The 15,632-nt window shown below is 62.2% G+C and overlaps 1 protein-coding gene across 3 annotated transcripts in view; it reads left to right on the top strand.

Annotated features, from left to right (window-relative positions):
* The window catches only part of P2RX5 (purinergic receptor P2X 5), a 30,487-nt gene that overhangs the window by 9,112 nt on the left and 5,743 nt on the right, over nt 1–15,632 (top strand). The window contains exons 7-13 of one of the 3 annotated variants that reach the window (XM_055367159.2): nt 399–537; nt 1,078–1,211; nt 1,732–1,825; nt 2,157–2,222; nt 5,727–5,809; nt 12,470–12,655; nt 14,111–14,845. In XM_055367159.2, the coding sequence (XP_055223134.2) occupies nt 399–537; nt 1,078–1,211; nt 1,732–1,825; nt 2,157–2,222; nt 5,727–5,809; nt 12,470–12,655; nt 14,111–14,171 (763 nt within the window). In that variant the 3' untranslated portion in view covers nt 14,172–14,845. Of the gene's footprint in view, nt 1–398; nt 538–1,077; nt 1,212–1,731; nt 1,826–2,156; nt 2,223–5,726; nt 5,810–12,469; nt 12,660–14,110; nt 14,846–15,632 lie in introns of those variants that run through there. The other 2 variants (XM_055367161.2, XM_055367162.2) reach the window with 2 other exon arrangements.

The following is a 15,632-nucleotide window of genomic DNA, read 5'->3' as shown; positions in this document are numbered from 1 at the left end:
TGCACGTGTGTGCGTGTGTGTGCGTGCGTGTCTGTGTGTGCGTGCGTGTTTGCGTGCGTGTGTGCGTGCATGTGTTTGTGTGCATGTGTGCGTGCATGTGTTTGTGTGCATGTGTGCGTGCGTTTGTGTGTGCGTGTGTGCGTGTGTTCGCGTGTGTGCGTGCGTGCATGCGTGTGTGCATGCGTGTGTGCGTGTGTGATGTCTGCATGTGAGTGGGTGATGTCTGCATGTGAATAAACGGTGGGTGGCGCTGGGGCGCCCCTTCCTCTGCTGTAAAGTGGGGTGCTGCTGCGGGGAGCTGTCAGCACTCAGGTTGGTGAGGGACTGAGTGACTCCTGGCCAGGCCCGGAAACATCAAGTCTTACTTCATTTCTCGGCTGCCCGTGGCCTCCACCCAGGAGCAATGTGATGGATGTCAAGGACAGATCTTTCCTGAAATCATGCCACTTTGGCCCCAAGAACCACTACTGCCCCATCTTCCGACTGGGCTCCGTGATCCGCTGGGCTGGGAGCGATTTCCAGGATATAGCCCTGGAGGTGGGTGGTGTGCACGCAGGGAGCCCTCCCTGAGGGCCTGGGGGCGCTGGGCCTGGCTCTGCGACGAGGAGGGTGTGGACGGGGACTCGTGGGGCGAGGGTGGCCCTGCAAAGTCACCTGCCCCCAGGGACTCAGTGTTTTCAGAATTGGCTGTGGCAGCGCTCAGACCACGGGCAGTCAGTGAGAGCCAGACCTGGCACCTGCTGTGCGGTTCTGAGTCCTTGGGGCACCAGCCGAAGGTGAGGCAGAGGGAGCCCCTTTGGCACACGCTGGCTGGAATGTGAAGTGCCTGTCCAGAGAGTCCCACCCTGGGCGGCTCCCTTCTCCCTGAAGAACGAGGGAGGCAGCCCTGGGGCCGGGATGACGCAGTGTTCTCAGCCGCTCCATGGGGGCACTAAGCCTCCCGGAGGATGGTCTCGAGGGGCTGACCTCGTGCCTGAGCACCTCCTCCTATTGTCCAGTGCCGGTGAAGGGCTGGCCTGGGATGCTGTCCGTCTCCGGAAAGCTGTGTGTGCTGACCCTCATCTCTCTTTTATCAAGGGTGGTGTGATAGGAATTAATATTGAATGGAACTGTGATCTTGATAAAGCTGCCTCTGAGTGCCACCCTCACTATTCTTTTAGCCGTCTGGACAATAAGCTTTCAAAGTCTGTCTCCTCCGGGTACAACTTCAGGTAACCGCTGCCTTGTGCCCCCTTGTGACCTGACCATGATCAGTGGCACTCACTCATCTGGGTGCCAGCACTATTGAGGCCCCTTCCTGGGGGTGGGCGTCAGAGCGGGAGGTGCAGGGGCAGATGGCCCAGGAGAGGTGTGGACCCCAGCAGAGCGGCCAGCGACCGAAGCTGGGGGTGCCTCTGGGAGAGGAGAGCGCGTGTTCTTGCCTGTTTCTCTCCGTGAAGCCGAGTCTTGCGGCCTCTGCCGCATCCTTTCCATCCGCGCTTTGGCGACCCAACGGTTGCTCAGAGTAGGGTGGGGAAGCCCTTGTTCCTCCGGGAATGTCTGGCAGGGATTTCAAAGAGCTGGATGCCTCTTTGTTTTTGGCTCAGTGAGAAGGTCTGCAAGCCGCTCCTGGGGCTGCTGAGAGTTGGGGTTCCGGGAGTCCTTCTAAGTCCCCAGAGCAGCCACATCAGTGCTGCCGAAAGAGGGAAGGCCAGGCAGGCTGAGGCCTCCCCTGGGCCCTGTCTCCCTCAGATTTGCCAGATATTACCGAGACGCAGCCGGGGTGGAGTTCCGCACCCTGATGAAAGCCTACGGGATCCGCTTTGACGTGATGGTGAACGGCAAGGTGCGTGTGCCTTCTCCTGTTCTCAGGCTGGGCAGGGGGCGGGGGACGTTGGAAGGGTCCCTGGTGGCCCCGCTGTGCGTTCTCCTGTTCTCAGGCTGGGCGGGGGACGTTGGGAGGGTCCCTGGGGGCCCAGCTGTGCGTTCTCCTGTTCTGAGGCTGGGCGGGGGGCGGGGGACGTTGGGAGGGTCCCAGGGGGCCCCGCTGTGCGTTCTCCTGTTCTGAGGCTGGGCGGGGGTGGGGTGGGGGGGGAGAGCCGGGGGACGTTGGGAGGGTCCCTGGGGGCCCCGCTGTCCAACCTGCCTCGCTCACTGGCCTTGTCTCTATCTTCCAGGCAGGGAAGTTCAGCATCATTCCCACCATCATCAACGTGGGCTCTGGGGTGGCGCTCATGGGTGCTGTGAGTACCTCCCCTCCCTCCCCTCTTCCCACCCTCTCCCCTGCGGCCGCACTGGCAGGGAGGGGGAGGCTGCTGTTCAGGAGGACTGTGTCCCAGTGCCCCCAGAAAGAACCAGAGCTGGCAAGATCAGAATAGGCGTGGGAAAAGAGGGCTTTCTGGGATTTCACGCTCTGCCAGCTGTCCCCAGGTAGCAGTGACAGCCCAAGTCTCTTTCCAGAGCCAGGGAGGCATGTGCCAGTAGCTCTGCAGCTGTGGGTGGGTTTAGGTCAGTCCCCAGCTGAGGCGTGGCTGGGATATCCCTGGGATCCCAGGTGAGTCCCTGAACTTCTAAAGTCTCCATCTCTACTTCTGCTAAAAGAGGGCAGGATTAGGCCGGGCGCAGTGACTCACACCTGTAATCCCAGTGCTTTGGGAGGGTGAGGCGGGCGGATCACCTGAAGTTGTGAGTTCGAGACCAGCCTGACCAACATGGAGAAACCCCGCCACTACTAAAAATACAAAAATTAGCCAGGTGTGGTGGCACATGCTTGTAATCCCAGCTGCTCAGGAGGCTGAGGCAGGAGAATCGCTTGAACCCGGGAGGGAGGAGGTTGCGGTGAGCCCAGATTGCACAACTGCACCCCAGCCTGGACAACAAGAGCAAAACTCCATCTCCAAAAAAAAAAAAAAAAAAGGGCAGGATTAGGTTGCAGACAGTTTCTTAGCCTGGGTGCTGCTGACTTTTTGGGTGGGAGAATTCTGTGTTGTGGTCTTACGCACATCCTTGGACATGCCCTTAAACATTCCACAATGCACAGAGGGCTGTGCTGGGTGTTGTAGGAGGTTTTTGTTTTCTATTTCATATTTCACACTTTTCTGGTCAATACTATATTTTCCCAGACCCTGAGGATGTTGATTTCAGAGACAGGGTTTTGCTCTGTTGCCCAGGCTGGAGTGCAGTGGCATGATCATGGCTCACTGCAGTCTTGAACTCCTGGGCTCAAGCGATCCTCCCATCTCAGCCTCCCCACTAGCCAGGGCTGCAGGTGCACCACCACCTGTGGCTAATTTTTAAATTTTTTGTAGAAATGGGGTCTCACTATGTTGGCCAGGCTGATCTTGAACCCCTAGGCTCAGGCAATCCTCCGGCATTGGCCTCCCCAAGTGCTGGGATTATGGGCGTGAGCCACCGCGCCCAGCCCACTGTAGGATGTTTAAGAGCATTCCCGGTTTCTACCCACTAGATGTCAGGGGCATCCTCCCCTGCAGTTGTGATGGAGCAAAATCCCAGCTGGCTGAGAACCACCCGACTGAAAGGCTGAGAGGCAGGGAAGACAGCCCTGTGACTCTTCCTTAGAGGTGGCCCTTCAGTGGGGCCGAGAGCGGCTCACAGGGGAGGAGACACAGGGGCTGAGGGCAGGGAAAGGCATCCTGAGTCTGCACTGCCCCGTGGTCCTTCTGGAATTTTTGAGAGCCATGGGAGTGGTCAGTGCCCATCCCGGCAGGTCCCTTTCCCAGGTTTCCGGCAGCCTCTTCCCTCATTCCTCTCCCTGTGCACACAAGACAGCCCAACTGGAGGAGTCCATTGGGACCCAGGGGTGACTTTTGTTAAAACCGGGAAAATTGTGTCCCGTACCAGGACCACGTTCCTGGGAGGGGGTCAAGAAAAGTGAGCCCCACATGGATCCCTACCTGCAGACAGTCACTGGGAGGGTCCTGGATGTTTGCGCCTGTTACTTTCTTACAGAAGGCCCACCTTCAGCTATCACTTTTCTTTTTTTCTTTTTTCTTTTTTTTGAGACAGAGTCTCACTCTGTCGCCCAGGCTGGAGTGCAATGGTATGATCTTGGCTCACTGCAGCCTCTGCCTCAGCCTCCTGAGTAGCTGGGATTACAGGCGTGCGCCACCACGCCCGGTTAATTTTTGTATTTTTGTAGAGACAGGGTTTCACCATGTTGGCCAGGCTGGTCTCCAACTCCTGACCTCAGGTGATCCGCCCACCTCGGCCTCCCAGTGCTGGGATTACAGGCGTGAGCCACTGCGCCCAGCCCATTCATCACTTTCTTGTGATGTGAGTAAAATCAGAGCACCCTCTGGGGACAGACCTGTGAACTGCAGGTAATGGCGCAGGAAGAGGTGGTGGTCAAGGTTAGGTTTGGGGTTGGTCTCTGGGGAGCAGCGAATTGGTAAGCAACATTTTTGGCATCTAGGGGATGGATGTGCAGCACCCAGGGTCAGGGGACCAAGATTCCTTGTTGGCCCCTCCACCAACCCTTCCCACCTCCACTCTCCTCCATCATTCAGGCCCCAACCCTGCCCTGTGCTGTGGGTGGAGTCTCCCTCTGCTGGAGGAGAGGGGCAATTGCATGACCCGCTCTGGTCCGTAGGGCACGTTTTGGGTGTGAGGGGCTGAGCTGGGGTCGTCCACCTCATCATCTTCCTTTTTCGTTTGTTTTTGCTTTTGTTTTTGTCTCTTTTGAGATGGAGTTTTGCTCTTGTTGCCCAGGCTGGAGTGCAGTGGTGCGATCTCGGCTCACTGCAACCTCCACCTCCCGAGTTCAAGCGATTTTCCTGCCTCAGCCTCCTGAGTGGCTGGGATTACAGACACCCACCACCGCGCCCAGCTAATTTTTGTATTTTTTAGTAGAGACAGGGTTTCACCATGTTGGCCAGGCTGGTCTCGAACTCCTGGCCTCAGGTGATCCGCCTGACTCGGCTTCCCAAAGTGCTGGGATTACAGGCGTGAGCCACTGCACCTGGCACCCATCATCTTTCTTTGACTAGCACCATAGCGTCCTTGTTGGTTAGAACCCTTCCAACCTATCTCACACTGACTACCATAGGGATCTTTCTAAATGCCAAAATTCGGGTTGTGGTGCCTCCGCCTCACCTAAAGGATGAGGACCAATGCCTTGGAAACATTCTAAGAAGCCTAACAGGCCAGTCCCCATCCCCTTCTCCAGAAGCGCCTCTCCCTCTTCCCGCACAGGCCCTGCGGCATTTCCCAGATGTGACAGGCTTGTTCCTCCCTCCGTAATGTCCTTCCGCCTCTTTGTCTTGTATAAACTCCTCTTTAGTCCTTAAGGACTGAATAGGACCCTCCCCAGGCTAAGTCAAGTCCTATCTGGGTCGTCATCGACACGCCTGTCTCCTGCACCAGAGGGAGAGTCCCCAGGAGGTCTCTCTTGTCCAGATCCTCTCTGTGCTTCGGTGCAGACCCTGGCACGTGCTGGGTGCCCAGCAAATGTGTTGAAGGAACGATTGGATGGGGTCCAGGTGGTGCAGGGTTGGGGAGTGCCTGGCCTATGGGATCGGGGGAGCTCCAGTCCAGCTTGAGCTCCACCATGGACCAGCTCTGTGGTGTCGGACAAGGGTGCCCCTTGCTGAGCCCAGTTTCCTCATCTGTTAAATGGGGACAGTGATGCCTCCTTTAGGGGCTGTTGCAGGATGGAAGGGGCAAAGTGCCCCAAATGAACAGTGCTCTCAGAGGTCTAGGATTCTGAATCAGGAACCCCTCTTTTGCAGGGTGCTTTCTTCTGCGACCTGGTACTCATCTACCTCATCAAAAAGAGAGAGTTTTACCGTGACAAGAAGTACGAGGAAGTGAGGTCAGTTCGGCTTCCAGGCCGGCGGCCCGAGGGCAGCCCTGTGGAGCACCCCCATAGCTTTGAGCCTTTGCCCTGATGTGATATTGATGGCTGGGGTGGGAGGCAGGGGCTGGAGGGCCCGGGGAGGAGAAGTGTTCTGAGTACATGCTCTACAGAACCGGATTTGGCCTCGGCAGCAGTGGGAGGAGAGGGCGCTGTGGGCCACAGGGCGGGAGACGGAGTTCACAGGCTCCGCCTGATTCTGGACAAGTCCCAGGCCTCCTTGGGCCTCGGTTTCTCTATCTGGGAGATGAGAGAGTTGGTTTACGAATCGAATGGTGTCTGCAGCACTTCTGTTTTGGGATTCTTGGACTTGGTGGTCCTGGTGCGCCGGGGCTGAGGGAAGCTGGAGTAGTAAAGGAAAGAAAAGCGGATATTTTCTTCCACGCAGAGGCTGTTTCCGGAGTTTCCTGGGCCCTGGGTTCAGTGGGGTGTGCGTGTTCACAGCGGCAGAGCACAGCGTGGGTGGGTTACCCTGATGACTGTGGGAGGGCGGGAAGGGGAAGGGGCTTTGGCTTCGGCCTTTGGGGAAGGCCTTCTGGAGAAGCAGGGATCAGAATGGGAACTGGGACAGACACCTTAGTACTCCCTCAGCGCCCCCACAGCCTGGGACAGTGGGTGCAGCGTCTGCCTGGGTGATTCGCCTTACTGCACTCCAGCTACGGCCTGAACCCCAGCCCTGGGTTATAGCCCTGCGCCCTGACCCTGGCCACAGGCTGAACCCCAACCACAGTCCTGACTGTGCTGCTGAAGGAAGCAGGGTGGAGGAAGCAGGGTGGAGGACTCAGGGTGGAGGAAGCAGGGTGGAGGAAGAAGGGTGGAGGACGCAGGGTGGAGGACACTGGGTGGAGGGCGCAGGGTGGAGGAAGCCAGGTGGAGGACTCAGGGTGGAGGACGCCGGGTGGAGGACACTGGGTGGAGGACGCCGGGTGGAGGACGCAGGGTGGAGGACGCCGGGTGGAGGACTCAGGGTGGAGGACGCCGGGTGGAGGACGCAGGGTGGAGGACGCCGGGTGGAGGACGCCGGTTGGAGGACTCAGGGTGGAGGACTCAGGGTGGAGGACGCCGGGTGGAGGACTCAGGGTGGAGGACGCTGGGTGGAGGAAGCAGGGTGGAGGAAGCAGGGTGGAGGACGCCGGTTGGAGGACTCAGGGTGGAGGACGCTGGGTGGAGGAAGCAGGGTGGAGGAAGCCGGGTGGAGGACTCAGGGTGGAGGATGCCCGGTGGAGGACGCAGGGTGGAGGACGCCGGTTGGAGGACTCAGGGTGGAGGACGCCGGGTGGAGGACTCAGGGTGGAGGACGCCCGGTGGAGGACGCAGGGTGGAGGACGCTGGGTGGAGGACACTGGGTGGAGGACGCCGGGTGGAGGACTCAGGGTGGAGGACGCCGGGTGGAGGACGCCGGTTGGAGGACTCAGGGTGGACGACGCCGGGTGGAGGACGCAGGGTGGAGGACTCAGGGTGGAGGAAGCAGGGTGGAGGACGCCGGTTGGAGGACACTGGGTGGAGGAAGCCGGGTGGAGGACTCAGGGTGGAGGACGCCCGGTGGAGGACGCAGGGTGGAGGACGCCGGGTGGAGGACTCAGGGTGGAGGACGCAGGGTGGAGGAAGCAGGGTGGAGGACGCCGGTTGGAGGACTCAGGGTGGAGGACGCAGGGTGGAGGACGCCGGGTGGAGGACGCCGGTTGGAGGACTCAGGGTGGAGGACGCTGGGTGGAGGAAGCAGGGTGGAGGACGCCGGTTGGAGGACTCAGGGTGGCGGACGCCAGGTGGAGGATGCAGGGTGGAGAGAGCAGGGTGGAGGAAGCCGGGTGGAGGAAGCAGGGTGGAGGACGCCGGTTGGAGGACGCCGGTTGGAGGACTCAGGGTGGAGGACGCTGGGTGGAGGACTCAGGGTGGAGGACGCTGGGTGGAGGACTCAGGGTGGAGGACTCAGGGTGGAGGACGCCGGGTGGAGGACTCAGGGTGGAGGACGCCGGGTGGAGGACTCAGGGTGGAGGACGCCGGGTGGAGGACACTAGGTGGAGGACGCCGGGTGGAGGACTCAGGGTGGAGGACGCCGGTTGGAGGACTCAGGGTGGAGGACTCAGGGTGGAGGAGGCTGGGTGGAGGACTCAGGGTGGAGGACGCTGGGTGGAGGAAGCAGGGTGGAGGAAGCAGGGTGGAGGACGCCGGTTGGAGGACTCAGGGTGGCGGACGCCAGGTGGAGGACGCCGGTTGGAGGACTCAGGGTGGAGGACTCAGGGTGGAGGACGCCGGGTGGAGGACACCAGGTGGAGGACGCCGGGTGGAGGACTCAGGGTGGAGGACGCCGGGTGGAGGACGCCGGTTGGAGGACTCAGGGTGGAGGACTCAGGGTGGAGGACGCTGGGTGGAGGACTCAGGGTGGAGGACGCTGGGTGGAGGACTCAGGGTGGAGGACGCTGGGTGGAGGAAGCAGGGTGGAGGAAGCAGGGTGGAGGACGCCGGTTGGAGGACTCAGGGTGGCGGACGCCAGGTGGAGGACGCCGGTTGGAGGACTCAGGGTGGAGGACGCTGGGTGGAGGACTCAGGGTGGAGGACGCTGGGTGGAGGACACTAGGTGGAGGACGCTGGGTGGAGGACTCAAGGTGGAGGACGCCGGGTGGAGGACGCCGTTTGGAGGACTCAGGGTGGAGGACTCAGGGTGGAGGACGCTGGGTGGAGGACTCAGGGTGGAGGACGCCGGGTGGAGGACGCCGGGTGGAGGACGCCGGGTGGAGGAGGAAGGGTGGAGGACGCAGGGTGGAGGAGGCTGGGTGAAGGAGGCTGGGTGGAGGAGGCTGGGTGGAGGAGGAAGGGTGGAGGACTCAGGGTGGAGGACGCTGGGTGGAGGACTCAGGGTGGAGGACTCAGGGTGGAGGACTCAGGGTGGAGGACGCCGGGTGGAGGACTCAGGGTGGAGGACGCCAGGTGGAGGACTCAGGGTGGAGGACGCTGGGTGGAGGACACTAGGTGGAGGACGCCGGGTGGAGGACTCAGGGTGGAGGACGCCGGTTGGAGGACTCAGGGTGGAGGACTCAGGGTGGAGGACGCTGGGTGGAGGACTCAGGGTGGAGGACGCTGGGTGGAGGAAGCAGGGTGGAGGAAGCAGGGTGGAGGACGCCGGTTGGAGGACTCAGGGTGGAGGACGCTGGGTGGAGGAAGCAGGGTGGAGGAAGCAGGGTGGAGGATGCCGGTTGGAGGACTCAGGGTGGCGGACGCCAGGTGGAGGACGCCGGTTGGAGGACTCAGGGTGGAGGACGCCGGGTGGAGGACTCAGGGTGGAGGACGCCAGTTGGAGGACTCAGGGTGGAGGACGCCGGGTGGAGGACTCAGGGTGGAGGACGCCCGGTGGAGGATGCAGGGTGGAGGACGCCGGGTGGAGGACGCCGGTTGGAGGACTCAGGGTGGAGGACGCTGGGTGGAGGACTCAGGGTGGAGGACGCTGGGTGGAGGAAGCAGGGTGGAGGAAGCAGGGTGGAGGACGCTGGGTGGAGGAAGCAGGGTGGAGGACGCTGGGTGGAGGACGCCGGTTGGAGGACTCAGGGTGGAGGACGCCGGTTGGAGGACTCAGGGTGGAGGACGCCGGGTGGAGGACTCAGGGTGGAGGACGCCCGGTGGAGGACGCAGGGTGGAGGACGCCGGGTGGAGGACGCCGGGTGGAGGACGCCGGTTGGAGGACTCAGGGTGGAGGACGCCGGGTGGAGGACTCAGGGTGGAGGATGCCGGGTGGAGGACTCAGGGTGGAGGACGCCGGGTGGAGGACTCAGGGTGGAGGACGCCGGGTGGAGGACTCAGGGTGGAGGACGCCGGGTGGAGGACGCCGGGTGGAGGACTCAGGGTGGAGGACTCAGGGTGGAGGACGCCGGGTGGAGGACGCAGGGTGGAGGACTCAGGGTGGAGGATGCCGGGTGGAGGACGCCGGTTGGAGGACTCAGGGTGGAGGACGCTGCGTGGAGGACTCAGGGTGGAGGACGCAGGGTGGAGGACGCCGGTTGGAGGACACTGGGTGGAGGAAGCTGGGTGGAGGACTCAGGGTGGAGGACGCCGGGTGGAGGATGCAGGGTGGAGAGAGCAGGGTGGAGGAAGCCGGGTGGAGGGAGCAGGGTGGAGGACGCCGGTTGGAGGACGCCGGTTGGAGGACTCAGGGTGGAGGACGCCGGGTGGAGGAAGCAGGGTGGAGGACACCAGGTGGAGGACGCCGGTTGGAGGACTCAGGGTGGAGGACGCAGGGTGGAGGACGCCGGGTGGAGGACGCCGGTTGGAGGACTCAGGGTGGAGGACGCTGGGTGGAGGACTCAGGGTGGAGGACGCTGGGTGGAGGAAGCAGGGTGGAGGAAGCAGGGTGGAGGACGCCGGTTGGAGGACTCAGGGTGGCGGACGCCAGGTGGAGGATGCAGGGTGGAGAGAGCAGGGTGGAGGAAGCCGGGTGGAGGAAGCAGGGTGGAGGACGCCGGTTGGAGGATGCCGGGTGGAGGATGCAGGGTGGAGGACTCAGGGTGGAGGACTCAGGGTGGAGGAAGCCGGGTGGAGGAAGCAGGGTGGAGGACGCCGGGTGGAGGACGCTGGGTGGAGGACGCTGGGTGGAGGAGGAAGGGTGGAGGACGCTGGGTGGAGGAGGAAGGGTGGAGGACGCAGGGTGGAGGACTCTGGGTGGAGGAGGAAGGGTGGAGGACGCAGGGTGGAGGACGCTGGGTGGAGGAGGAAGGGTGGAGGATGCAGGGTGGAGGACGCTGGGTGGAGGACGCTTGGTGGAGGAGGAAGGGTGGAGGACGCTGGGTGGAGGAGGAAGGGTGGAGGACGCTGGGTGGAGGAGGAAGGGTGGAGGACGCAGGGTGGAGGACTCTGGGTGGAGGAGGAAGGGTGGAGGACGCTGGGTGGAGGACGCTGGGTGGAGGAGGAAGGGTGGAGGACGCTGGGTGGAGGACGCTGGGTGGAGGAGGCTAGGTGGAGGATGAAGGGTGGAGGAGGCTGGGTGGAGGAGGAAGGGTGGAGGACGCTGGGTGGAGGAGGCTGGGTGGAGGAGGAAGGGTGGAGGACGCTGGGTGGAGGACGCTGGGTGGAGGAGGCTGGGTGGAGGAGGAAGGGTGGAGGAGGATGGGTGGAGGACGCCGGGTGGAGGACTCAGGGTGGAGGACGCCGGGTGGAGGACACCGGGTGGAGGACGCCGGGTGGAGGACTCAGGGTGGAGGAAGCAGGGTTGAGGACGCCGGTTGGAGGACTCAGGGTGGCGGACGCCAGGTGGAGGACGCCGGTTGGAGGACTCAGGGTGGAGGACGCCGGGTGGAGGACTCAGGGTGGAGGACTCAGGGTGGAGGAAGCCGGGTGGAGGACGCAGGGTGGAGGACGCCGGGTGGAGGACGCTGGGTGGAGGACGCTGGGTGGAGGAGGAAGGGTGGAGGACGCTGGGTGGAGGAGGAAGGGTGGAGGACGCAGGGTGGAGGACTCTGGGTGGAGGAGGAAGGGTGGAGGACGCAGGGTGGAGGACGCTGGGTGGAGGAGGAAGGGTGGAGGACGCAGGGTGGAGGACGCTGGGTGGAGGACGCAGGGTGGAGGACGCTGGGTGGAGGACGCTGGGTGGAGGAGGAAGGGTGGAGGACGCTGGGTGGAGGAGGAAGGGTGGAGGACGCTGGGTGGAGGAGGAAGGGTGGAGGACGCAGGGTGGAGGACTCTGGGTGGAGGAGGCTGGGTGGAGGATGACGGGTGGAGGAGGCTGGGTGGAGGAGGAAGGGTGGAGGACGCTGGGTGGAGGACGCAGGGTGGAGGACGCTTGGTGGAGGACGCTTGGTGGAGGACGCTGGGTGGAGGACGCAGGGTGGAGGACGCTGGGTGGAGGACGCAGGGTGGAGGACGCTTGGTGGAGGACGCTGGGTGGAGGACGCAGGGTGGAGGACGCTGGGTGGAGGGCGCAGGGTGGAGGACGCCGGGTGGAGGACGCAGGGTGGAGGAGGCTGGGTGGAGGAGGAAGGGTGGAGGAGGCTGGGTGGAGGACGCAGGGTGGAGGACGCTGGGTGGAGGAGGAAGGGTGGAGGAGGAAGGGTGGAGGAGGAAGGGTGGAGGACGCTGGGTGGAGGAGGAAGGGTGGAGGAGGAAGGGTGGAGGAGGCTGGGTGGAGGAGGAAGGGTGGAGGACGCAGGGTGGAGGACGCTGGGTGGAGGAGGAAGGGTGGAGGACGCTGGGTGGAGGACGCTGGGTGGAGGAGGAAGGGTGGAGGAGGAAGGGTGGAGGACGCTGGGTGGAGGAGGAAGGGTGGAGGACGCTGGGTGGAGGACGCTGGGTGGAGGAGGAAGGGTGGAGGAGTCAGGGTGGAGGACGCTGGGTGGAGGGAGCAGGGTGGAGGATGCAGGGTGGAGGAAGCAGGGTGGAGGATGCAGGGTGGAGGAAGCAGGGTGGAGGGAGCAGGGTGGAGGGAGCAGGGTGGAGGACATAGGGTGGAGAATGCAGGGTGGAGGACCCAGGATGGAGGAAGCAGGGTGACAGCCTACAGGGCGGAGGACACCGGCTGGAGGAAGCAGGGTGGCGGCCTGCAGGGCGAGGGATTCTTCAAGGCCCACTCCGCCTGTCTAGGAGGGGAGGCACCCTGCAGGGCCGTCCCAGGTGAATAGATTGTATCTTGTCCAGGGGCCTAGAAGACCGTTCCCAGGAGGCCGAGGACGAGGCATCGGGGCTGGGGCTATCTGAGCAGCTCACATCTGGGCCGGGGCTGCTGGGGATGCCGGAGCAGCAGGAGCCGCCCGAGGCGAAGCGTGGAAGCAGCGGTCAGAAGGGGAACGGATCTGTGTGCCCACAGCTCCTGGAGCCCCACAGGTGAGGCCACTGCTAGGCAGAGAGCCCGACAGCTGGGTCCTGCAGAGAGGGGTCCCCAGTTGGGGCTTCTCATGCCTGGCAGCTCCAGCGGACCCCTCTGCTCTGGTGTGACCTGGCCACAAGGCAGGACATCTAGGAACTGGGAGAGCCTCTGTGGGAGGGGGCTGGTGCTTTATCCTGCAAGGTCCCCCTTAGCTCCGGAGGCCCTGGATGGCCATGGGTGCCCGCTGTGCCATGCCGGTGCTCAGACGATAACAGCGCGCTGCTCCACAGCACTGACTCTCTGCCCGGAACCCCTCTGTACTCTCCGTATTTGTTTACTCATGTAAGCAACTGAATCAGATAGACACCGATCTTCCCCATTTTACAAATGAGGAAGCTGAGGCACAGAAAGGCTCAGTAATTTGCTCAAGTCACACAGCTGGTGAATGGCAGCGCTGGGATTTGAATCCCGGCAGTGTCTGTAGGATGAGGTTCTCCTGAGTTACTCTGCCATTGCCGAACATCTCTGTGCTCAGATGACCCCCCCTCAGCCCCTCTTCTGTGTGCGATTCTGGGGCTGCCCCGGCCTCAGGAGGGTGCTGGCCGTGCTGCCAAGGGGGTCCTTGGGCCGCGATTCCTGGGGGCGCTGGCTTCTCTGCAGACGAGGCTCAGCCTGTGTGGGGAGGGCGTCTGGCTGGGTGGGGGGCCTGTCTCGGGCCTGCTCTGCGTCTGCCTTGCAGAGTACCTGTGCGGTAAGCAGGTGCCTGGCCCTTTCTGTGCCTTGTTTTCCCTTTTTTCCCCTCCCAGTGGGGGCTGGACACCTCCTGCTCAGTCAGACTGGGGTTCTGTGACTCTCTTGCAAACCACACCCCAGGTACTCACTGACCTTGGTGGCCTTTCTCCTGGCCCAGCTTTCATTCCTTGCTGACTCAGCAATTGGCAGCGTTCAGCTGGGAGCTGAGCCTGAGCAGGGAAGGAGCAAGAAATAGACTGGGCTGGAGAAGAGTGAGGAGAGAGAGAGGCAGGGGCTGCAGCAGTGGGGCAAGGAGGCTGGAGGCTAGGGGTCCGTATGGGGTAGGCCCAGAGCCTGGCAGCCCTCCTGTGCTCCCTGAGCTGACTCTTACTTCCTGGGTGCTCACTTGAGCTCCCATTCTGAGCAAGTGGGAAGCCCGACCGCTTGGCTTGTCTTGGCTGAGCCTCGCTGAGGCTTGTGGGAGGCTGTGGACTCACAGGCCCACGCTCCAGCTGCCACCGCAATTGCTGCTGCTCCTTGCCGGGGCAACTCCAGAGGCTTCTGCCTGAGCATCTATGTGTGCTGGGCTTCTGCAGGAACCCTGGCAGGCTGCGCTCTCTCTGAATGCTCTGCCTGCCTGCAGTGCTGCCAGGAGCGTTGCTGCCTCTGGTGAGGCTGGCCCACCCACCGGCTCCCGACAGTCCTCTCTGCCCTGTGCGCCCCCTCCCGCCCACACACAGGTCTGGCCATTTGCAGAATGCACAGGTGAATTTGGAGCAGCTGCAGACAGTGGAGATGTAGCCAGGGCTGCTGGCTACCAGCAGTGTCGCTGAAGACTTTGGGGCCAGAACCACCCGCAGCTCTGAACTGGGTAGAGGAGTCTGTGCCTGCATGAGACAGGGGCTTCCGGGCACAGCCATCTCTCCTGAACTTTGGGATCTTGCTGCAAGCTTTTTGCTGAGTGAGGAGGGGAGCCTCCCAATGGTCAGAGGGGCTCGGACCTAGAAGAGGAGTCCCTGGAGCAGGTGTCCAGGGAAAGGGACAGGCCAGGGCCCTGAGCGGAAGTGGAGTGTTTGGATTTTCCCTCAACCTGGCTGCACCTTCACTCATTCATATGTGCTGTAAACACGTATTGACACATGCTGTGTGCTGGACCCACCAAGAGGTGCTTAAACGAGATGCTGACCTACCCTCAGGGAGAGGGGCCCGCGTGTAATTCCTCCAAAGCCAACAGAGACATCACAGCCAGGCCCAGCCACTCCAGCTGGCCTTCCTCTAGCCTTTAGCAGGGTTTCCGAAATCCCTGCCGAGAATGATGGTTGCTCAGAGAAAGCTCTTGGACATCACCCAAGGAGACATTTGGGCTTGCCCCAAAGATAAAATTTAAAGGTGGCCATGGAGGCAACCAGGAAAGGACTGGAGCAGTCAGGAGGCAGCTGGCTCTTAGGGGGGAAGCCAGCTCCTGGGGAGTCTAGGTAAGATGGGGAAGGGGAGGCAAGAGGCCTCTGCTCCATCTGACTCCGCCAGCCTCGGGACGCCCGGGGAATAAGGACCTGCCCAGATGGGAGATACAGTCGCCTTGACCCTGCCGAGCTCCTGCCCTCCCCACCCCTCCTCAGAGGCTGGGCCTGAAGTGCTAATGAGATCAAGGATGGCGCCACTCAGCAGGTGTAAACGGGCTGAGTTAGGGAGGCCCTCATTCCCCTCCCTCCGTCCCCACCTGTCTTATGCCACGGCCACACCCACCTACCGCACCCTCAGCTGCTCTCTGCCTCCATCGCTGTAGGGCCTTGCTTATTTATTTATTTATTTTTTTGAAATAGAGTCTCGCTCTGTCACCCAGGCTGGAGTGCAGTGGCGTGATCTTGGCTTACTGGAACCTCCGCCTCCCAGGTTCAATCGATTCTCCTGTCTCAGCCTCCTAAGTAGCTGGGATTACAGGTGCCCACCACCATGCCCGGCTAATTTTTGTAGTTTTAGCAGAGATGGGGTTTCACCATGTTGGCCGGGCTGGTCTCCAACTCCTGACTTCAGGTGATCCGCCAGCCTTGGCCTCCCAAAGTGCTGGGATTACATGCGTGAGCCACCAAACCCGGCCAAGCCTTGCTATTTAAAGTGGGGTCCAGAGACCGGATCCTGCTAGAAATGCAGGTCCCAGCTCCCCCCTCCCCCACCCAAATCAGAACCTGCGTTTCAACAAGATTCCAGGGTGATCTGTGTGCACAGTGACATTTAAGAAGCCCTGGTTCTGAGGGGAAAAAG

This window comes from Gorilla gorilla, chromosome 19, assembly GCF_029281585.2.
Source record: "Gorilla gorilla gorilla isolate KB3781 chromosome 19, NHGRI_mGorGor1-v2.1_pri, whole genome shotgun sequence".
NCBI classification, from domain to species: domain Eukaryota; kingdom Metazoa; phylum Chordata; class Mammalia; order Primates; family Hominidae; genus Gorilla; species Gorilla gorilla.
The sequence above is the reverse complement of the archived record's forward strand: the minus strand, read 5'-3'. Positions and strand labels throughout refer to the sequence as shown.